Source organism: Ornithodoros turicata, chromosome 1 (genome assembly GCF_037126465.1).
Source record: "Ornithodoros turicata isolate Travis chromosome 1, ASM3712646v1, whole genome shotgun sequence".
NCBI classification, from domain to species: domain Eukaryota; kingdom Metazoa; phylum Arthropoda; class Arachnida; order Ixodida; family Argasidae; genus Ornithodoros; species Ornithodoros turicata.
Window position 1 is genome coordinate 213,311,415 of NC_088201.1, and position 24,318 is coordinate 213,335,732.

The 24,318-nt window shown below is 45.8% G+C and overlaps 1 protein-coding gene and 1 long non-coding RNA gene across 3 annotated transcripts in view; both read right to left on the reverse strand.

Moving 5' to 3' along the window:
- The window catches only part of LOC135376220 (caspase-7-like), a 236,776-nt gene that overhangs the window by 46,851 nt on the left and 165,607 nt on the right, over positions 1-24,318 (reverse strand). For both annotated transcript variants that reach the window (XM_064608826.1, XM_064608830.1), the window contains 2 exons: positions 15,078-15,219; positions 14,824-15,002 (listed from right to left, as the gene is read on the reverse strand). In XM_064608826.1, the coding sequence (XP_064464896.1) occupies positions 14,824-15,002; positions 15,078-15,219 (321 nt within the window). The remainder of the gene's footprint in view (positions 1-14,823; positions 15,003-15,077; positions 15,220-24,318) is intronic.
- On the reverse strand, positions 15,585-16,213 carry LOC135376217 (uncharacterized). The gene is made up of 3 exons (XR_010417584.1): positions 16,141-16,213; positions 15,918-16,067; positions 15,585-15,865 (listed from the first exon to the last, which is right to left on the reverse strand). It is a non-coding gene; the product is annotated as an uncharacterized LOC135376217 (long non-coding RNA).

Below are 24,318 nucleotides of genomic sequence, written 5' to 3' on the forward strand. Positions count from 1 at the left end.
TCCTGCATCACGCCACTGTGAAGAAGATCAATTCACCGACCTACGAAAAAAGCAACACGAAATTGCTTCACTTCTGACGTCTACAGAGAAACGCGCATGGAAACGGGCCGTGAAGGACAGAAAAATGGAACGCGATCTTCCGTCGGCACAACAGGGAGCTGTGCAGTCACCTTAAGACCCGACTAAGGTCATTATTGAACCAAATTTGGCAGGCATTTCTTACAGTGCCCCCAAATCCATGGTAAATCTATCATCAGTAAGGCTAACAGAAATCGAGGAACGCCTTCTATCAAAAGGACTCTCTACTGTCCAAGTACAACTGAACTGAGTACAACTGAACTGAGAACCAAGTACAAAGGACTGAACGAATTCCAGCTGCACACAGATCTTGAAAACCCTGCCCGTAAACTGCGCTTGAGACTCTATACAGACGGCTTCCCCTTTCAAAACAGGTTTCAGCTGGTCACCCCCTGAAGGCAGGGACCGCCATCTCGATAATTACATCCAGGCTGTGCAAAAGGATGTCCTCAAAGTAACGTACATATATCTATAGGTCGAGGGGAGTACAAAAAATCAAACGGCAACGAAGTTTTACAGTTGTTGAAGGAAAAAGACGCGAACAACATATTTTAGGGAAGTTAGGAAGAGTAGTTCATTTAATGCGCTGAAATTAAAAGTTAAATAAAAAAAAAGGTAGACGTTTCGACAGTGGCACTGTCTTCGTCAGGACAAAAGGTGCACAGGCGGTTACAGATTGGTTAGGTTTGTTGGTAGTGTGGACGTCATAATCGGTACAAAGCACGCCACAGGTTGTTGTCGGTGAGTGAAGTCCGGGTGGTGATGTCATTCTCCTTTGCTCCCTGTCCGTTTTCAGGGAAAGTTTCTGGGCAATATGAGTGCTCCTTCAGATTTTGTTGAACAAAAGAAAACGAACGAAAGCAAAAAAAAACAAAAAACGAGAAAGAAACAAAAAGAAAGAAGCTCAACTAGGCGGCCAGATTTCTTACTGTTGAAAGTCCTCCGAGGTATTCGTTAATGCTTGATTGCAATTTGTAAATGAGAGAAGATTCGCGTTGTTCCCTGCACCGGTCTGAGCTAAAATTTGACTGGAGAATGAAAAGTGATACATTATTTAGTAAATGACCTGGTTGTTTGAAATGACCAGAGACCGGGAGGTTTGGCTTTTTTGTAACGTCAGACCGGTGATTGTTGAACCTGATCCGAAATGATGTTTTGGTCTGAACTACGTATTGTGCTTGGCACATGTCGCACTGAATGACATAAATGACTACTACAACCTCACCTGCACGTGCGTTATCCCAAAAGTCCCATAATGTCGTTAATCTATCGTCTCACACACATACCGATTCGGAGGTCTCACTACTTAGCCGTGGCCTCTCATTCTGCCCCAATAAAAGTAAAATAAATGAATACAAACATCATCTGGATCTAGATAATTTCGCCCGTCGTCTACTTCTGAAGGTATACTTTCATGATAAGCCTAAGTCGGATCCCACCCTTTCAACTTTACACCAGAGGCTAACCGGGAAGAACTCTGGACATGTACGTACGTGCGGTTCGAAAGGATATCCTTACAGCCTACAATGAATTATCTAAACGGAAATCGTAACCAAATCTAACGCCTGCTGAACAGCGCAGCCTCCCTAATCTTCAGAATCGTAGCAAGTTAGTCATCAAAAAAGCTGACAAGGGTGGTGCAGTCGTGGTAATGGACAAAAACAATTACGTTAACGAAGTTCTTCGACAACTGTCTTGCACATCATTTTACAAACTCCTCGAGGCTGACCCTACGGAGACAATTACACCAGATGTTACAAAAATGAAAATTGACTTTTGACTGGCAATTCATTGACTTTGTACTGACTGTATTGACTTTGTACCTTCATTGAGTTTTGATTGACTGAGGTCAATCAACTATCAATTGACTTCTTATCAGCTTTGGTTGACAGGCTTTCTATTGACTTAAATTCACAAAAGTCAATTGACCATTTATCGCGAATTGGTTGACAGGCATTGTATTCAGAAAATCAGTAAAAAAAAGACACATTGATACATACATTATATGACACATACATTATATTCAATTTATTTTTACCGCATAAACACTTTATGCTAGTACACTGTATGCTACACACTCCACATTAAAGCAATAAAATATACATGCAAGTCATGCTACATCGGGTAATGAAGGTTTAGGACAAAACCACTCGAACATCCACAGACCAAGCAAAGTTCAACTCTTCGTTACTTCCATGTGGACCTTCCACATGGCACGTGGCATCAAAATATCCAACAATATTATGCAAGGATCGGTAATGGTAACGGTAACGATAATGGAAACGGTATAATATCGAAATTGGGGCCAGAAATGGTATCGGAAACAGAAACGGTTAGAGCCTAGTGCAATTACCGGAATTGGAAACGAAAATAATCAACTGGTATCCAATTCCGGTACTGAATATATGTTTCCGCGCATACAAGCGGACTCGGAAACACGCTGTACGAGAACAGAACACTTACTTATGGTGGTTGTGGTACACTACAGGTGGCACGTTTTATGTAGTGCCTGACACAACACAAAAACAGCGACAGTTTTCCTCTTATCGCTGTGTTTGTGAAGTGTCCTGTTTCCAATGAGAATCTGTACACTGTGAGAGATGTGTGCGAGGTAGGGGAAGTGCTCTTTTGAAGTATGCATTTGTCGCCTCCTATGATGTCACTTTTTGGTACAGGATCTTTCGCAAGAAGTTCACATACAACAAGAGGGAACAATCGATAACATTATGTTCCTGCGTACCAATGGTGTGCAAAAAGGTGCAGCTTAATCTGACTGAAGTACGTTCTAACATGAGAAATGTGACAGCTGAGAAGTACCCCACTGTGTTCCTACTCTTTTGGTAGATATGTCTCAGGACAAAAGCTAAATAAAGTACACTGTAAAATACGCTTCTCTATATTTGGGCTATGTATGCTCATTACCAGTATTGGTAATAGAAACGAAACGGAAACGAAATTGGGGACTGGTACCAGGAACGAATAACGGAAACGAAAATACAGTGGTAACGAAAAAAATAACTGAATTCAAAATACGCCCGTTACCGATCCTTGATATTATGTATGCAGCGGAGCCAACAGGAGGGACATCAATAGACTAGGAAACAGAGTGGACGCTATGTGCACTCAGATACACAGCAGTGATGTAGACTACACAGGTATAGTGTGCTATCAACATGAAGTGCTAAGCACTTTTGGGCACCAGTTGCTGGAATGCTAATTACTTCGTCTGTGGGCTCCACATGTACAAAACTCGTGTTAAGCAGTGCCAAGTCTTCACTGCTTAATATGGAACTTTTAATATCATAGCGCACGACATCGAAGAACAATGTTTTGGGACAGTTGCAATTTGGCATATCGCTATGTGAACGACATCCCATAAATATAGCCGTTATTCTACAAAAAGTCCTGGTGATACATGTATGTAAGAGTTTAACCGCCTTGACTTGTCCAAGGTACTGATGCAGAATGTGAACCTGTCAATAGTCACCTTTCTATAAAAGGTCACCCCGTCTCTACTTCTGCCCTTGCCGTGAAATACGATACCAGAATCTAGCTGTCGTGAATGAACCCTGAGTTTGTACCCCTTCAAAAGTGTCAACATGTGCTTGGAAATTGGGTGCTCAGGGGTCAGCGATGCAGAATGTGTATGCCACAGATGAGGCAACCTAGAGAATAGAGAATACTTAAACACAATCTGCGCCTGTACGTACCTGGTACCATTAACCAGTTTTAGAAGTTGACCATTGACATTTTCGAAAGGGTACGCTGAATAGTTCCACAGCGGGCCCCAGTCCTTAACACAGTCTACTATATGGGTGAGTAAGTGAGAATTGTATGTCATGTGCTCATGCCCATACAATCTCTCGTACTCACACAGAAATAAGGACATTATTTCCTTCACAGCAGATAGCAAATCTAAAGGAACAGAGTTTCCTAACAGTACATGCATAAGTTTGACAAACTTCATCCAGTTTTTATAGTATTTCTTAGCAAGGATCCCCTTCAACACAATGGGTGAAAAATACAGAAGCCAGCTACGCCATTCAGAGGCCTTCCAATATTCTCGCTGGTGCAGAGAACGTGGAAGCCTTGTCATCTCCCAGACAGGTTGCAGACCAGTCAAAAGGATGTCTACATCATCAATCCTGTCTCCCATGCTGTACGGAAATGCACGCTTTTGCTTGAACCACATGCATGCTGTATACCTCACGAAACCGGAGCATACAGCATGCATGTAGTCCACTACGAAATTCACAGGGAAGCTAAAGAAAGACAATAATATGAGTACATTGGGGCCCTTCACACCACGGTAGGGTTCACCAGACTGCTGAGCTCTTTGAGCATACTTAGTAAATGTCTTCTCTGTGCGGAGCTTTGGTGGTGGAGCCTGGCACTGATACACACGTGCTGAACCTTTTCCCTTTTCAACGACACAACCCTCATGTTCACACCAGGCACACCCGAATGCCCCATTGAATTGCGTAGTATTCATAAGGGAACAACGTGCTACAGTGTCCACACAGCAGGCGGCAGGAAAAACTCGTGACCGACGTTCTGCACCATTGGAATCGTTCCATGCTATTCCCTCGGATGACAATCTGTTCATTTCTTCGACAAACGGTTTCAGAAAAGTGTTCATTTGTGGCTTTGATGGACCAAACCATAGACCGCCGAGGAGAATATTTTCATTTCTCTGCTTTTGTGGTAGCTCGTTGACCATGAGCTGCAGTGGCCATATAGCAAACTTGGATGACTCGAACACTGGTACCCCATCAGTGTTCCACGTCAATGAGATATCAGTGCCTGTCATTGGCAGGGTATGATAGGCTTTGCTTTCTGTTATATCACTTACATCAAGCATCATGGTACGGCCTGAAAATTTAAAGTCCAAGTTTGGTCGTTCCAGAAGGCTGCGCAGTTGCTGCTGCATATCTAGCATGATGAAATATGAGCCGGATTTCATGAGGGCGTCAGTGCTGTGTGATATGTCGCAGCTTGGGCAGCAGCAGTCACTGTCTTTGGTTCCAATGTAGGAGGCACAGGAGGGGCAGTAAAAGTGAAAAGTTGTGGCACAATTGCTCCCCGAGAACTCCTTGAAGAAAAGATGCTTGGAGAGAGGGAACTCTGTTTCCTGTGGTAGATGAGCTTCAATAACTCTTAGTAGACTTTCCGTTGCCTCCTTTGTGGCATGATGTCGTAAACTGTAGCCCATTATGAACAGTAGGCTCTCGGCTCGGGTGATCCTACATCCTGGGTACAACTCCTTGTTCTGAAATCAACAACAAAGCTTGTGAGACATCATTAGAGCTACTAGCTAAGATATAGCACATCTTTGGGAAGGTTATAGTGCAGGCCAGTTGCGTTTTTGCTAATTATCTTCTTAGCTACACGGTAGACGGTATAAACAAAATGCAGAAAAGAGGGAAATTACCAAAGCGTCACTTGAATTATTCGCCGTATCTGGTGGATCACGAGGCGAACTTCCCAGGTCTGTTATTGAAGTACGAAACTCGTCGTAAGTTTCGGTTTCAGAAAGCGCGCTGTCATCCTGCTCCTCATCGCTTTCGCTTTGAGAAGTTCTCTCTTCAGCCAGCTCTTCTGCCACGTCATGTCCATTTTGATAAGAAGACGCTGCGGTCGCTTCGTGGTCACCGGCTTCGTCATGATATATCTGTGTGGGCCCAAAACATGGAAGCTGTCCGGCCTCACATGAAGAATCCGATGAACTGGACGAGTCTATCCTCGCCCTTTTCCTTTCAGCATAACGACTTCGCGTTGGAATGGAGTAACTTGGATCCCAACGAAAACGGCCATACTCTCCTCGTTTCATTCCACATGTAGCTGAAGGCGGTAGGGCTTGTGCGGCTACGGCAACATGTGCGTTCGCAACATGTCTTAGCGGGAGTTATGTACAACCCTCATTTCGGAAAGAAAACTGAAATTAAACATGCACAAAGCGACACTGCCGGCCTCCAATGCCCGTGAAAAAAAAAAAAAAAAAAGTCAGGCGGTCAAGAACACAATGCTATGACCATTACCGACTTTGAGTGAGGCATGGGCTTTCACATGGAGGAAAGAAGAAATGTAAACATTGGATGGTGGTGATGATAATATGGTTACGCTTGTTACGCTTGACTTGTGCAAAAGAAAATGAAAGAACATTCTCTTTAGCGTGAACATGTGTGTCAGTGTTTCGAATTTATTAACTAAAAGATACAGCCTAGATATTCTCGCTAACTGTTGTACAAGCAAAAAGACAAAAAGAGGTTATGACTCCGAAACCATGTATGAATTTCGCTATTCGCAAAGTAACAAATAATTCCGGTTTGCTGCTTTCTCGAAACCACCCTCTCGAAATATTTTCACAATTTTAGAAACGTACACCGGCTGTATCAACGTATCTTCCTACTCAAACATTACTCTTTTCGTTCGTATATTCCCACTAGTTTGGATGGTTACTGCTTACGTGCTAGCCAAACTGGTTCGTTACCAGTTTGTCAACGGCGCGGTTAGCAGTTTTGACAGTTTCTTTGTGTTCTGCGGTCTCGTTGTGGAAGGAGGCGAACCAAGAATGTCCCATATTTTGGTAAAGTGGCTCATTGAGGACAAATGGGACATCTATTCCGTCCGCGCTATCAAGGACAGCGGGCTTGCAGCAAGGCTGGTAACCAACCCACAGTTTTTAGATCTTCTGCACGGGAAGGTCTTGACGATCGAGTGGGAGGATGGGAAGGACGATCGTGCATTCATCGTGGGCTTTGGTACGTTTTACTGAACTTGGATTAGTGCTTTACCTTTACTATGCTTTAACTTTTATACACATCTTGTTTTAGGAACCGAGAAGGCTATGGAGAAGAAAAGAAATGTAATTGTGCAGCAGCACATGGAAGTGGGTTCACTTGAATTGGTGAGCCTTGTTTTATTGCTTCGCAGCGTGCTGCGGGTACCTCGGGTTTTTCGCACGGTTGCAGTGTGATTGTTAAGAATTTTGTCCTGTGTCGTAAAAAACTTATATATCATTTCGAAAGCTTCTCAAACATACGCTGTTTCCGGGGCCAGCCTTCTCGAGTTCCCCCTTTTCTTCATACAGATACTTCTTTTGCACAGATAATTTGCTTGTACGGTAAAAGCTACAGCAGTGTTTCAGTCTCGCACGTGGTGTCCTATTGTTTCAACCATGGCTTCAACCCCTTGCACAATTAAGCACGACGGCGTCGTTTTCCTGTTGGCTAAGAGGCTGGAAGCCGCTATCGTTTCGTATTGTTTACTACCGTTGTAGAAAGCCTGGTGATAAGTATGCGATCTACTCTAATATATTCTTTTAATCTTCAGGACCCTTACGTGTGCGACCACCGGCGCGAACTGAAATCGCTACGAAAAACCGTCAAGCGACAAGGAGCTACCATCGAAAACCTGCAAAAGGACCTTTCTGAATCTCGTTCTCTGCTGGGTGAGCATCCCCTCAAGTCCTACTTGTTTAATTATTCGCGTTTTATAGGGTGTATTGTAGCTGGGTATTTTTGTTAACATGAATTAGTTGCATAGATAATTGTTGATAGCTGTATAGTGAATACGGTCACAATAAAACCGACATTCTGTCGTCTTTAAGAGAAACGCACCGACGTTTTTGTGGTCATATGCGAAAAAAAAAAAAAAAGATATGTACAGTGGTGTGAACAGGAGATGCTTTGCTGCATGTCACTCCGAGCTCTATATAGCATTTTTTCCTGTTTGGTGTCATAATATTTCTTGTGTCTTGCAGATGCTGCACAAATGGCAAAGAACCTGAGAAAGTTGATGTCGAAAACAGCATCTTCTTCAGTGCAAGAGACCAAGGTAAAGTGTTGCCTCTTCTGTCTGCTTTGATATATTTCTCATAATGTCTGGGTACTGTATGTTGGGGGATGGCTGGGAGTCATGGAGTATTTCCCAATTTCTCGTCCTTTAGGGATACTAAGTTAGACCTTTGATGCCACCGCCTATGTGCCTCATCAGAGCAATTGAGTGAAACGCTTGTGCACAAAAATTAAGTTCCATCGGTGCACCAAACCCACAGCTCGTACTTGTATTTCTTGTTGTGCTTCTTTATTCTCCTACTAGCGTACTGCATTTTCACCCCCACCCTTCATCCCCAAAGGGGACGTGATGCTCCCCTCTGGTGTGGAAAACCAAACGGCAGGCAACTTTTGTGTCGCTTTATGATGTCATCCATCCGGTCATTGCGCACTACTGCAAGAGGTCATAACATATCCTAAGTATAACACTGCGCCATTCTGAATTTCTGTATCATGTCTGAGATAACTCTCTCTGGCGTGTTTCGAATTGGCACCCTTATCTGCAAAATAATTTTGAAAAGCCATTCAACAAGTTGTTGCAGTTATTTATTTTGACCGTATAATCTAATATGCTTTGTACGCTGCAGGTCAATATTGGTGGAGGCGTCATGGTGGAGACAAGCACTCTGGCACGTCTTGGCGTCCACCATAGCGGCAACCCTCGTCGCTTTGCTAGGGACCTCTTGCGCACTGTTTTCGCAGAAGATGAGTTACGTGGCAGGTCTCTAACTGGACGAAAGTCAAATGCTCATGCTGGGAAAGAGGCGAAACAGGCACTCGACCCTCTCAGGTTGAATGCCGTCATAGGTATGGTACAGCTTCATATGTAAAAGCTACCTGTTACATTTGCATTAATGGGCATCTGAATGACACGTTTATGTCTACCCTGAGGCCCTATTCTCGTCAAGGATAAGAGGAAGCTTGATCACTAATTTGATCAGACTACAGCCTAGGTAATCACACACAGTTTGTTTGTACAGCACCCAAGAAAGTGGGCTACCTGAGGCACAAGCAAATATACGACATGTTCGACCAAGCTGGTCGGTTGCATACACCACTCTCCTGTGCCCTATTCTGGAGCGTGGGGTAAGCCCTGCGGTCACAAGTTTTTTTCCCATCTGATTCGCTCTGCTCAGGGTCGATTCACTCTATGCAACTTTTTGCTGCAATTCTGTTCCCACTACAGTTGCATGCAACTGAAGTTGCACCAAGTAGGTCCCTTTCATACGGCGAGCAACTCGGAATGTTGTAGTGGTCACCGAGATTGCCAGATGGTGCGAAAAAGCATCGTTTAATTTAATCTCAGTAATGTGTCAGTTCTAGGGTTGGTGGTGCAAGCTACCGCCACAGTATCCATCTATCTGTCATCATTTTCGCCCAATCGTACTGCGACTCCCACTCATTACAACTTCATTCCGTTGCGACTTATATAATTTCGTATACTTTCCACTGGACAGGGAAATTTCATCGTCTCACGTACATGGCGCTGCAATAACAGACACATCAAAGTCTTCCTGATTGGTCGTGCTTGCAAGGCGGAGCCGTGTGATTGACAGGTTGCAGCTCGATTTGCAGGTGAAATTGCTCGTGAAACGATCGGCTCTGCAACTCCTGCAACTTGGTTGTGCAACCAGGGCTTCGCTGTTCACATGGTTGTGCAACCTGTTTGTGCGCATTTAAAGCTGCATCGTGTGGATCGACCCTTACAGTAAATCTGATGTTCACCTGCAGCCCTCACCTTTCACCTCACCTTCACCTTTCCCATCCCCGTCTGATCCACAATTTTCCACATACAGAGTTCAGAACACGAAGAATGCTGTGTCATAGTGTGGCGGTCCCTATATCTAAAATATCAGTTTCACTCACCAGCAAGTAGAAAACAGGACATCCTGAGCATTGCAGACCCATGAATCTCACTATTCAGGCATTTGAAAAATGCAGGAAGCCCAATCGCAGTTTTAACTGATGGACAATATCACATTTCATACATTTGAGTTGCCACCTTCCTTTATCATGTTTTTGGCATTGAAAACAACAGCTGTGCGCGAATTTCCAGTCCATTTCATGTGAATCACGCTCTGTCCATGTCTGCAGCTATCCTGCATTATGCGTAGGTAACCAGAATGATTGACCACAAGCAATGTCTGTGTAGGCTAACATGCCGCTCGTTCGTGGTGTAGACTGGGATGTCATAGTCCAACTGCTGTTTTTTTTTACCCGTCACACTTGCGGCACAGTTCCCCTTGATGTCTGCCAAGGATGAACACTACCCCCACCCCACCCCCCACATCCCACTGCCTCCCCATCCTTCCTGGTGTTCGTACCTGTCCACATCCCTATCCTGCTCATGGCCACAGTTGCCTTGCGGCTCTAACTTAAAAGGGATAAGAACTGAATACTGATTGGACACCCGCTGTGGCCTTAGCACGGCAAAGTGACTTTTGTGCAATGAGGTTACATTATTTTGTTTTCTTTATTTCAGGATACACGTGTGCAAAATATGAGGTACCACCAAGTTCAATCAAGAACAGCCTGAGCAATATGTTAATAAAAAAATACCAGTAAGATATGTACTATGTCCGGGTCGTTGTGTGACAGAATATCACTCATATCCAAGAAAGTTGCATGAGACAAAGATTTGAAACCTACCACTTTTCTTTTTTTAGTTGAAATAGAGTACATCGGAAATTTGGTGACTTCAGTCAGGAAATTGGACGGTAGGAAAGAAAGTCACTGCCCTGGGTGGCAGAAACATTTGTGAGTGTATTGCATCAGGTGTCAAACCTTTACCTCATGGAGCTTTCTTTTGAGAAACACAAAGCTCTCTCATGCAGCACCCTTACTTGCGTGTGTTGTACATAAATGAGCATTCTTTCTAATAAAGAAACAAGTAATGCGTCCTACAAGTAATGCGCATGCACGACAGCGGGATCGGATGTTTCATACGCGCTAAAATGTCGCTGGTTCCCCTAATGACAACGGAATTGCGGCAGGTCAAGTGAAAAACACAATGTTTGATTGGAAGGGATGGCTCTTGTGTAAAGTTAGGGGCTTTCAACTTGCTGCAAGCAGCGTGTGTTGCTCTGTCGTATGTCGGTCACCGTCACGAAAGTGTTTCGCTCCTTTGTACTCTCGGGGTGGGTTGGAAACGTTTCGGTCATAGAATACTGCGATCCCACTGAATGGGATCTTCTGCATTGGTGGTTCCGTGGGACTGCTTGTGTCCTTCAGCAAGGCGGTCGCAGTACCCGTTCTCCGTTTTTGGTACGATGCAGTGTTTCTTTTTTTTTTGTAATGGTATGCAACGTGGGCAGACATGAAAAAGCAAAAAGAAGAGAGAAGTAATATCACGGGTGGACATTAAACTGCATCAGGCTTTATTGTTACATGGTCGCCCCGTTGGTGTTATCACAGAAGTATTGGCGCAAAATGGGCTTGCCAATATGGGCAGCCCATATTGGTTGAATATGGAGTGTGGATGCACTCCTCATTTTGGTCCAATATTGGTAGCTCATATTGATCCAATATTGGCGTGCTGCTTGGGTAATTTCCATGCAAGTTTTATCAAAGGATCGCAGCGGGATCATTAGTCTCCGATCGCAGCGGGATCGAGAGATATATGAAGTTTTTGTGATTCACGAAAAGGGGAAAAGTGTGTCAGCGCTCCCTCTATCACCCACATTCAGGAGGAAATGTGTTATCTCAAAAAGTAGGTCGGACGGGTTGGGGAACGTGTACCTGCTCAGGTATTCAAGAGCGTGTGTGTATTGAACAGTAAAGTAGTCGTGAGTTGCAGTTCGTTCTGTCCTTGTGTGTACCTTTTGTCTGTGTTTGTGGCTGCGGCGGTGCGAACTTGCCATTCAAGATTCTAGGTCGAAGATTCATGTGCGAAGATTTGAAAGCGAACCACAGAAAGTTTTAGATAGTAATATTTGGGGGTTTGCGTCGCAAGACAACTGAGAGTTTTACAATATCGTACGCTATTGCCTTTGCAGACGTAAGTGATATCGTTGATGGTTCTGCGCACGCGCAAAACGTAACGAGAGCTTCGGGCAGTGCGCAGAACCACATCGCTGTATCGTGCGGAACATAATATGTGTCTAAAGTAGTAATTTCAGGCCATTCCTCACGAGAGTTCTGTCATGAGCGGCTCCGCTGCCGGATGTCGTGATAGAATACGGATCATTCCTGAAATATGTCGCTTTCGAGGGGAATGGCTTGCAAGGGTGTCATTTGGTGTAGAATTTTCATTTACAAACAACAACTTGATTTCGAGTCAGCTTTAAAGGGACGTTTAAAAGGCGGTTTATTTTCATGAAAAAACTATGAGTGCCGCAAATATGTCGGTTTTACAATTCAGTTGTACGACCAGGCGGACATCTTTTGGATTATAGTATACACATGACTGATTACCTAAAATTCATTAATTGACTCTTTAATCCGGGACTTTCGGGCAAGAGCGATATAAGAGAACGCGAGGCAATCCTCGTTGAGCTGCGCTTTGAACTTTTAAGAATAAAAAGAAACAGTAGATGCTGTGAAATATCGACTGCTAGATTTCGGTATGCAAATCAGCCAAAACCGAAAAATCGCGCATGAGGAGGGCATCACCCTCGCCGACGAAGTCTTATCTGGGGCGGAAAGCGGTCTACCTGGCCAGCTGAGCGGCACGTACTCGAATGATCTACATAGCTCCAAATCACGTGGCCCTCTGAAGTGAAATGAGCGCTGTACTCCCTGGTGTTCCCTGTCGCCGCGGTTTGGTTTTCGGCTCATTTGCACTACAAAATTCGGGGATGGATATTTTGACGCACTCGCGAGTTCCAGGATTGTTTAAATGTGAAAGAGCTTGCAACTAGTATAGTGTCTCAATCCGCTATCCGCTTTTGCTTGAATTCCTTTAATTCAAAAGTTAATTAATCCATTTAGGTAATAGTCATCTTGTAGTTGCACACGTTCTTCATGCGGATGTTAGCGCAGGTGTAGGACTCAACTGCAGAAACATATCTCACCTATGCTGCTGTTTCGCAAAAACTATCAAAAGGCTGGAAAAACACCCTATATTTATTTTAATTTCAGAAAAGATGAAATTGCTGCTTTAAGGTTCTTCGCCAGGTCTACATTACTCAACCCCCTTACACCAAACTTCTGATATCATCGCCAAGCTCAACCTCCAATGACGGCGCTGTTCGCAAGTGATTCATCGCAGGCAAGGAGTACAAAGGATGTGAAAACTCGGAGCGTTATGTCGGGAAACCCCTACCGAAACCTAGCAGTACACTCTTAACTCGGTACCCTTTATTGTAACTTTTAACAAGGTGTAACCTTTATACAGACGTAGATTTCCAAATATCGTAAAGGTTACACGTCCGTTACCACTATTTAGAGGTTAAGCACGACTTGCAACATGACACTGGAGGAGCAATAGAGGTTACTTCAGAGTTCAACGGAAATCCAATCGTCGTAACTTATAGGAACGTTGTAACTTCTAAACGAATTCAGCGTTTGAATTTCCTTCTTTTGTTTTTCTTGTTTCTTTGCAAGGTAACCTCTATAAAAGGTACTGCTCGAAAGTCACTGTGTTCTCGCTCAAGCCGCACATTCAATCATTCAGTACGAGAGCGTCGGGTCAGTATGCGTGTGTCGTTATTCTGTCTCTGCACGAACTGCGGATCGTGTTCCGAATTGTGAAGAAAGCACAAGGCTGAAGTGATGGAACTTTATCAGGGTATTTCTACGTGTGTGTTCACTATACAAAGTTTAGGCAGTTACGTTTTCTCTGGACAGTCTAGGATCATTAAGCGCAGCACAGTCTATCTGTCCAACACGGTTCCACGGTTCAGCACAGTGTGTACGTGTGTATGTTACGTCCGTTATTTGCTTAGTCCTGTGTCATCCTTGTGATTTACTTCCTCGTGTGCTTCTCATTAACCATAGCCGCGTCGCTGAAGTGTCATTCTAACATATGAGAAATGAATAGAAATCTTTTCGGCGCACTGGGGAGAGGCAGTCGCAACAACGTGAGGACTGTAAAGAGTATGCCTCCATGAAACTGAATGCCGTTCACCACAGCTGAAGTGTTGGTATTGTGACGTCTTCGTGCTCTTGCCTCCACTGTTGTTCCAGGTTTGCCAATTAAACAATACATATGCTACAGTTGCAATTCTTTCTTTCTTTCATTTGTTGTGCATATGAATCTGTACATGTAGTGATCACTCGCTTTTCGCCACTGGATGCCTTTAGGTGAATTACGTGTATGATAGCTATATGTTGCGAATAACAGCATACGTTCTGCACTGATGATATCACATTTTGGGTACCATTTGTTCTGTAGCGTCTGTTAAGAGACCGGCGTCTTTGAGACAGCCATGCCTGGCGAAACTAACTTTTACGACGGTGCGGCGGTTAGGAGACAGTAACCTCTATTTATAGGTGATCTGTGTAACGTTTATAGAGGGCATTACCTATAGGTTACAGGGTAACTTCTGAAATAGAGGGTAACATTTTTGAATTTTTTACACTTTACTAGAAGGTAACAGATTTAGACTGTAGCTCCGGAAATGAAACAACAGGTTTCTGGAGAGAAAGAAAACGACCAGCTTGTCCTGTTGGTGCTTGTCAGTGTTGTCTTTCCTCAATATCAATAGCAGTTATCATCTCGAGATCATCAGCAGCTCATTTGCATCCTGCATTCATGTTCAGCAAGCGTCATTGCTTAAGTAGAATGAGCAGCAATGCCATTGTGATCAACGTGCAGATCAATTTTGTCAACACGTGAGCCAATTGTCACTAGAAATCACCGTCTCGCTTATCGGGAAAGAAGAAAAAACTGAATGCTGTGATAAACAAATTACAGTTAGTCGTGCAAATCCCCTAATGTATTTCCGAGCTCTATGGTTGAAACTCTTACCTGAACGAAAAACAATTTAGGTTTAGCAGCCAGACCTTTACAGTTCCCCGGGTCGAACTTAGCATACACCTCGGACAGTTGAATTCTTTGGCCGTCTGAGCAGATTATGACATCATCGTACCCGTAGGTCAGCAGGAACAAGCAGAGGCAGAATGAACTTGAGTGATCCTCGCCAGCCACTGCACCAATCACGTGACGAATAAAGAAGTGAAGTAAAAGAAAGCAAAATGAGAAAATGAAAGGAAAAAACTTACACTTGTCAAGCGTTTTGATCATCGCCTCCTTTTTGAGGTTTTCATGCACATCAACATCAAATCCAAGCTGTCCTTCAAAGAGCGTTCGTATCCTCTTTTCGTCTTTCGCGGTTCGAATTCGTGCAGGCTCTCCATCAGTCATCTGCAAAAAAGCGACATTGGCATGCTCGTTGGAAGGTGGACTGGAGAGAACAGTGTCAAGTCAGATCCCAAGAAAATACCGAAGCCTGATACATCTGAATACGTTGCCGCTGTGCCTTGGTTTTTTGATCAGGTATACACTCTAAATCAGGTAACGCATATGTAACGGTTAAGTACCGCTTGGCCAAGAGGTACATTTTTTAAAAAATGTACCTCTTAAAATTAAGAGGTACATGCGCCCTCACATGCGGTACATGTAACGGATAGCGCGCAGCGATTTAGGCCTACCCGTCGGGGTGGTTCCCCTCCTCCACGATATATTAACAGCCCCAGGAAGCTACGCTGCACGATAAATATAACAAACAAATACCTTTATTCGAAAATTATATCCATTTCAGGGTTGATGCTTGTCCATCGCGAGCGTGCATTGATGCACAAACGCCGAACACACGGGGCACAACGTATATGGATGAACGATGACCACTGCGTCTCTCCTTCACCACTGCAGCTGCTCTGTGGTCACGCTTCTTTATCTCTTCCACACCTTTGGATAGCTGTTCTTCCCCAACTTCCGTTTCTTCCGCAGAACGTAACACCAACCACAGTAGACGATTGACTCACCCATTTACGACATCGCTTGACGTAACCTAGGAGAAAATACAATGTAAAAAAAAAAATCCAACAACCGAAATAGCTTGCCTGAAAAACATGCTTCCTTGCTTGTGTAATCCAGGTGTAAAATGCACTCTCGGCTCCTCTAATTCACGCATCAACGTTCGTGCATGAAGCACAAAGTTCGTTGTCTCCGTCCCTCAGTCGTTGTGTCCAGCCTGCCGGTGATCAGGACCACTGGGAATCAGAGCGAAGATGAACGAAAATGCGTCGTGAAGACGAATAATTACTTCAGAGATATAATACGCACCTTAAATGACTTCAATCTTGAACGCGTCGAACGAATTTCTTGGAAGACCGAGCAGACTCGTCCTCGCTCCCCGACGTTTCAAAACAAACTGATTTGCAGCGGTTGCAAGAAACGAATTCTTCCCAAACATGCGATCCCTCACAGTCATGGGTTCTAGTTATTGCACTTCTTTGACAGAATGATAGTGCTGATCCATTACGGCACTGCTGCATAAGGGAATTTATAGACTGGTATTCGGAATCACACGAAATATTTTTGCAGCGCATGGATATCGTGAGAAGGCGTTCGTACTCATGCGCCGGAAACACGCGGTACACATGAGGTACAGCTGCTATAGATCGCGCTTAAAAGGTACCTAGCCGGTACGGATGGGTCTCGGAGCCCTTGTACCGTTTGAATTTCGCAGTGGTCGCGGACTGTACCTGCTGGTTGAGGACTGCACCTCATGTGTACCGCTTGGCCCAGGTGCGGGTCCTCTTTTATGCGGTACGTATCGGGTGTCGGATTTAGAGTGTAGTCGCGTCCTACATGCATAATTATCTAATCAATCACCAGTACATTCGCATTGACAGTGCTGGGTATATTGCCGTTGCAGGTTACGAAGCCCGAACACGTGCATGTGTGGAGTGTCGCTTTATCCCTGTAGCAACACTAGTGCCATCGAATGATAGCAGCTCAGTTTGAACGTGAGCGCGCTGAGCGCGATTAAACCAGTTGTTCTCCACCAGTCACGGAGTACGCTTGTCAGTCCTTTCCTACGCCACATTTGGTGACCCGGACCTGGACATACGCAAACCTTCGGTTGGTTTCATGGAACCTCCCCCGCCGCAAACTGTCCCTGACGCTGGCGCACCGCTGCACGCAACTTCGACAGCGGACCCGCCATTTCGGCCGCCGCCACGCCACAGCTGCGACGTTCCCCTTTCTGGCGACAGAACCCTCAGTCGTGGTTCCGACAAGTGGAGGCACAATTTGCGCTTATAGACCCAACATACAGACCGCACATACAGACTCAATAGTCGAAGTACTTGCAGGTCCTTGCAGGCCTTCCTCCGGAAATTGCGGCCGAGCTGGATGATGTCCTCGCCTCTGTATCGCTTACTGAGGCCTACGACGTTCTTAAGAGCGCCATTTTGGATCGCCTGGAAGTTTCCGAACGTGCCCGATTTTCAGCAGCTACTTTCTGAAGAAGACCTTGGTGACCGTAAGCGTTCACAGCTGCTGCACCGAATGAAGTAGCTGCTCGGAGATACCGCCGCTCATAGCCAGCAACCGCTCTTGCGGGAATTATTTTTGTTCAGCGTTTGCCGCAGGCAATGCGCATGGTTCTGGCAGGATCCGAAGACGTGACCCTCGACAAGCTTGCTGCTTTGGCAGATGTGATCGCCGAACTTTCTGCTCATGGGCACACGCCGGTGGTGCATCGTATATAGAGCAGAAGCTTCACGAGGTAACGGACGCGTTCGACTCACTCTCTGCGTGTCGCCCAAGAAGTCATCGCCGCTCCATTTCTCGACCTCCACCGGCCCGTCGCCAATCGTCCACCCTTTCGCCTCCGCCGTCAGCAGATACGCCTTCACGTGCCTCCCTTTGTTGGTACCACCACCGTTTCCGACATCGAGCCCAGCGCTGCATTTCGCCCTGTGCGTGGCAAGGAAACTCGCGGGCCGGTCACTGATGGCGGCAGGCGATCCCGGCCCAACTTCCAGCCGCCTTTTCGTCGTGTGTGACCGCGTTGCTGGATACCGCCTCCTGGTCGATAGCGGCGCTGAGATCAGAGTGATCCCAGCGTCTGCCGCAGATCGTCGCCATTCGATCATTGGCTTTAACCTTCAACCCGTCGACGGTACCACAATCAAAACATACGGCCTAGGCTACTTGACATTGGACCTTGGCCTAAAGAGGACACTTCGGTGGGTCTTCGCTCTTGCGGATGTCTCGCAGACTATTCTAGGCGCCGACTTCTTGGCTGCCTTCAACCTGTTCGTTAACGTCCGCCATCGACGCCTTTTTGACGACACCACAACGCTTGAGGTGAAGGGCCTGTCTTCTCCGGAAGTCCCAACTGGTATCCGCGCGCTGCGTCCAGCTTCCCCGTATCACGCGCTCTTGGACGAGTTTGCGTACATCACCAAGCCCTGCAACTTGAATGCACCGGTCAAGCACGGCGTGACCCATCATATTACCACCAACGGCCCTCCAGCCTTCTCCCGCTTCCGCCGCCTCCCCGGTGACCGGCTGGATATCGCCAAACACGAGTTTGACCACATGTTGGTCTTAGGTATCATTCGGCAATCCTCCAGCAGCTGGGCCTCCCCGCTCCATAGTGTGCCAAAGAAGGACCCAGGAGATTGGAGGCCATGCGGCGACTATAGAGCCCTCAATGCGAGGGCTATTCCAGACAGACAGACTCTCTACCTCGCATTCACGATTTTACTGCCAGTCTTGCGGGCTGCACCGTCTTCACGACCCTGGACGTGTTGAAAGTCTATCACCAGATTCCGGTGCACCCGCCTGACATACCTAAGACGGCCGTCATAACACCCTTCGGACTCTTTGAATTTGTCAAGATGCTTTTTTCGGGTTGTTAATGCTGCACAGAGCTTCCAACGCTTCATCAACAACGTCCTGCGAGGCTTGGCTTTCGTCTACGCATATATTGACGACCTCCTCATTGCAAGCGCCTCGCAGGAGAAGCATGTTGTGCATCTCCGGAAGGCATTCGCACGCCTTCAAGACCACGGCCTTGTCATTAACGTTAAAAACTACAGTTTCGTGCAGAACGAGGCGAAGTTCCTGGGTCACCATATCGATCAGCACAGCATTCGTCCTCTTGACACCAAGGTGCAGGCCATCCGAGCATTTCCCCGTCCGCATAGGTACGGCAGTTGCGACAGTTCCTTGGCCTGCTGAATTTTAACCAGATGTTCATCCCCGGCTGCGCACGCATTGTCCGACCGCTCACGGACTTCCGCTCAAGTCGGCGACCTCCCAGTTATCCTGGACGCCGGAAGTCGAGGCCTGATTTGTCGAAGCGAAAGTCGCCCTTGCCAATGCAACACTGCTCGTCTATCCAGTTCCTTCTGCCCCAACGCGCCTCATGACTGATGGCTCTACCACGGCTACTGGCGCCGTTCTAAAGCAGTTCGTTGATGGATGGCATGTGGCAGCCGCTTGCTTTTTTCTCCCGCCGCCTCAAGACCGCCGAGACCCACTACAGCACGTTTGGGCGCGAGCTTCTCGCTGTATACGCGGCAGTTAGGCACTTCCGCTACCACCTCGAAGGGCTTCACTTCCACATTCTGACCGACCACAAGCCGTTGTCATATGCATTCTCTGACAACCACTCCGGCTACTGTGAGCGTGAGATCCGTCAGCTTGCTTTTACCTCCGAGTTTTGCGCCGACATTCGCCATATCCCCGGCATTGACAACTCGGCAGCTGACGCTCTTTCACGCATCAATGCACTTCCCTACTTGCCATCCCCGGTGAGCGTCACTGACCTCCTGAACGCACAGGCTGATGACGCTGAGCTCAAGGATTACCTCACTGGCGAATCCTCCCTTGTCCTTCGGAAGGTACACCTCCCGGATTGCGTAGACCCTCTTTTCTGCGACGTGTCAACTACGCATCCTCACCCCTTCGTCCCCGAACCGCTACACCGCCGCATCTTCAGCGAGAACCACAGCCTCGCCCACACCAGCGTGCGCGCTACACAGAAGGCCATTGTAAACCGCTATGTCTGTCCAAATATCAACAAGGACATCCGAAGCTGGACCCGCTCCTTCCTCGCTTGCCAGCGGACCAAAGTTGAACGCCACATCCAGACGACACTCAAAGCGTTCCCCACGCCCGACTGCCGGTTCTGCCACGTTCATTTGGACCTAGTTGGTCCACTTCCTTCTTCGCTCGGCTACCGGTATCTCTTCACCTGCGTGGACCACTTTACGCGGTAGGCAGAGGTTGTACCCAACCCCGACGCGACGGCGGATACGGTAGGCCGCGCGTTTCTAATCGGTTGGGTCGCTGGTTTCGGCTGCCCTGACATTGTGACCACCGACAGGGGACGTCGGTTCACATCCCGCTCCTTCACGTCTCTTCTGAAAGCTATCAGTATTAAGCATATGATGACGACGGCCTACCACGCCGCTGCGAACATGGGATGGTGGAGCGTCTGCATCGCCAGCTAAAGGACGCCATCTGTTCCCAGCCTGAGGAGCCCAGGCAGGATGATGACAGCTCAGTTCGAACGTGAGCGCGCTGAGTGCGATTAAACCAGTTGTTCTCCACCAGCCACGAAGTACAGTTGTCAGACCTTTCCTACGCCACATCCCCTTCTAACTGGCAGCTTAGCAAGCTGATTGGACGATTGGGCTCGCTGTCGCAGTTTGTTTTGTGCGTTGCCGTATCAAGATGCCGTTCCGTGGATGCGGTGTTGAGGAAAAGATGCGGCACTTCGTTGGTAACCCTAGGTGGAGAATGGCTGCACTTGAATATTCTTAAAATGCATTACGTGGGGAAAACAGAAGAGTATCGATAAAGCTTAACGTGTGGTCATGCGAATATTACTCATTATTCGGGCCTTTATGTCGCGAGACAACTACGATGCAAATACTCTGGCAACCAATATTTCTTAATTGTACGGTTCCTATGCTGCTAATCCAGAAGATGTGGGTTGGACTCCTACAGCTGGCTAACCTTTTCAGTGACTTGGGAATGGGATAGCTCCTGGATATCCCTGTCAATTATCATTAATTTGACTAAATTAGACACGCTCTTCACATTGGTGGGGTAAAAAAGTGACCTTTACTAGGCAAATTTCCAACTTAAGGTCGCAAAAATTTACATAATTAAACTTACGTTACACGACATTCACATGAGGAGGTGGCAAAAACCCAGTAAGAACAAATGCCATTGTCCGCATGACTCTAGGTGGTGTAGTTCTTTTATTATAATTCAATGACACGTTTTCTGGGACACCCTGTGTGTAGATGTCAGAAGGAAACTCGTAAGGGACAACTTCATATTTCGGCACAGTTTAATGCGCCCCATTGTTCAAGAAAACAAAATGATTATTTACATTCGACATAGGCATCGTCCAAAAGATGCACACAATTTTTTTCAGAGATATTTAAGAGAGTCAAGCTACACATCTGGCTGGTTTTGGCTGGAATAGCCCAGGTTGACAGTTACACAAGCTGATGTATGTCAGCATTGAAAATATAAAGGAAAAAATGCAATTTAAAATGCCTCACGCAATTTACTACTTTTCATAGCTTACACCTAGACAGGTGTTTTTTATCCTAAAATGGTTTCATTGCCAAAATCAACGAGAATGACCATCATCACATTAACAAGTTTCAACAGTATACCAAGTAATAACAGACATGTGCTTACTTTTTCTGCAATCAAGATGTGAATTACATCGTTGAGTTGCAGGCTTCAGTGAAAAATCACTGCTTGTGATGTCAGTGCTGAGTGAGTACGGCACTGTTAGTGACGCAACATGTGATTCCAGTGTCTTTCACCCCACCCCACGTTATTTCGTGAGCAATTAGCATCAGAACCAATCAGCTTGCTTATCCAGCTTGCTTATAACCAATCAGATGTACTTATGAAGGGTAATTTCATGTGTGCCGATAACCATACTGCAGTGCTAATTTACAATGTTGTTCGTGGCTTTGGAGCACACTCATATTCAGTATGCCATGTGAACTAGAGGAGCATTTTCTGCCATAAACATTAGATGTGCGAAGACTCAAAAAAATGTAAGCACTGTTTACGTGCCTTTGACAACCTGCATTTTTATTACTGAGAGGCTCTCTTCGTAGCTAGAGGGAAAGTGTGCTGGCAATGTGGCACATCTTCATAAGATGTAGAACCAGAGACACAGAAAAAAATTGACAGCATATCATGATCTCAATCATGTCATTGTGTCCTCGTTTCTGTCTCCTGTTCTGCATTTGTTAATCTTTGTGTAGTTGCTGGATTTTAGCCCAACAGCAGGGGTCAGCAATTAGAGAACATCCAGAACATGCAAGGCATACATCTCCTTCTTCTCCGCATTCCTCATTCAAGTAACGTTGAAGAAGAAACCATGCGAAGAAACAATACAACAGTGAAGCTGGCTTCAGTACACTACAACATGTCACATGTATCAATATACAGTATGCCTCAGTGTTTACCAACCCGTGTGTCAGGACCCCCATTGAGGCCGCGATAGCACAAACGGGGCCCAAGAGAAAGCAGATGAGGTGAGCGCAATATGCACACAAAACCAAGGAAACTATCTCTCTACGACTGCCTTATATTGAAGTTGTTTTACAAAAATGCAAGTTCAGTTCAACGCACAATCAGTCGGGAAACAAGCTATCTCGCAGCAATGCTTTCAATCAAGTGTGTCGCAGTATTCCTCACTGTATCATGACGAGACCGTGGACCTACGTCAGACGCTACTTGCACGCACTAGTATAACATTCATATTTATTTATCTATTTCGAGAACCCCAAAGGTCCGGAGGACATTACAAGGGGGTTGGGAACTGGAGCGTAAGATACATTTACAGCAACTTGATAGAAACAAACAACCAAGCAAAAAAGAACAACACAATTAGCAGTAAGTAAACAGGAAAATAAAGAAACGACGACAGTACAAACTTATATGAAAACAAGTATTAAAGTGTGAAACAGGGAGTTCGTTCACATAAGTACAGGTAATTAACAAATATGATAAGGGGGAGGTGAAAAATTTCAAAGCAACTGACATACAAGCGTGGTGGTCTTGTGAGTGGAGTGAACGGGAGACGGTGTTACAAAATACTGTATGCTCGATAATAGTTGTGAGAGGTGATGGGAGGCTGTTACATTCGATGGAAAGAATGATCTGGATAATGCATTGGTATTACAATGAAAGCGTGTGACCTTATTAGTGTGGTCGATGCGAGGAAAAATGACACTCGGGCAGGTGATGGACGATCGGTGCGGTGGCAAGATGAAAAAGAACCAATGGAAGAGGGCTAACTTGGCAAGACGGCGACGATGTTCGAGTGAGCCGAGATTAAGATTTGAGTTTAATGCGGTTGCAGAGGTATCGAATTAGTAGTCGTTGGAAATGAAACGGGCAGCCCGATTCTGGATGGCTTCTATGGCGTCGCAGAGATACTTTTGGGGAGGGTCCCAAATAGGTGATGCATATTCCAGCTTCCTTTGTACAAGAGCCGTGAAGGTTAGGAGCTTAAGATGGAGGCCGCCAACCTGAGGGTGTGTCTAACAAAGCCTAGGGAGCGAGAAGCGTTAGTTATTATGTGGTTGATATGCTCGTTCCAAGTTAGGTTGGAGGAAAGGTGGATTCCAAGATAGTTGTAAGAATCTGCTCGGGTTAATGTGATATCACTTATAATGTAGGGGAAGGGAGAAAGACAGGAGACCTGTCTTCGAGAAAACGACAAAATGCGACACTCTGCAATGTTCAGAGGCATTTGCCACTCATTGCACCGATGCCGGATTAGTTAAAGGTCGCTTTGTAAGGTTAGTTGGTCAGAAGGAGAGAGGATTTGCCTGTACACTACACAGTCGTCAGCAAAGAGACGAATCGTGGAAGATATGCCTGAAGGAAGGTCATTTATATAGATAAGGAAAAGGAGAGGGCCGAGGACTGAACCCTAAGGGACACCAGAAAGCACAGGTACATCTGGGGATAGGTGGTTGTTGCAAGTAACAAATAACGTACGATTAGTCAGAAATTGAGCTATCCAAATGACGACATACGGGTCGAGGTTAAGCAGATAGAGTTTGTATAGAAGCTTAGAGTGCGGCACCATATCGAAGGCCTTGCGAAAGTCTAAGCGCCGTCAGTCTGATGATTATTGTCCGCGTGGAGAAAGATGTCGTGAACAAAACTGGCTACTTGAGTTTCACACGAAAAGAGCTTTCGAAACCCGTGCTGCAAGGGATAGAAGAAGCATTTTTCTTCAAGGTACTTAACTACGTTGGAGTATGCGTTCGAGAATTTTACATACTATACAAGTGAGTGAAATCGGGCGGTAGTTATTAACGATGTGGCAGCTGCCTGATTTGTGAATAGGGACAATCTTCGCCGTCTTCCAGTCCTGCGGTAAAGGAGAATCTTGGAGTGACTCAGTAAATATGCAACATAGAATCTTGCTGGAAATAGATCTTG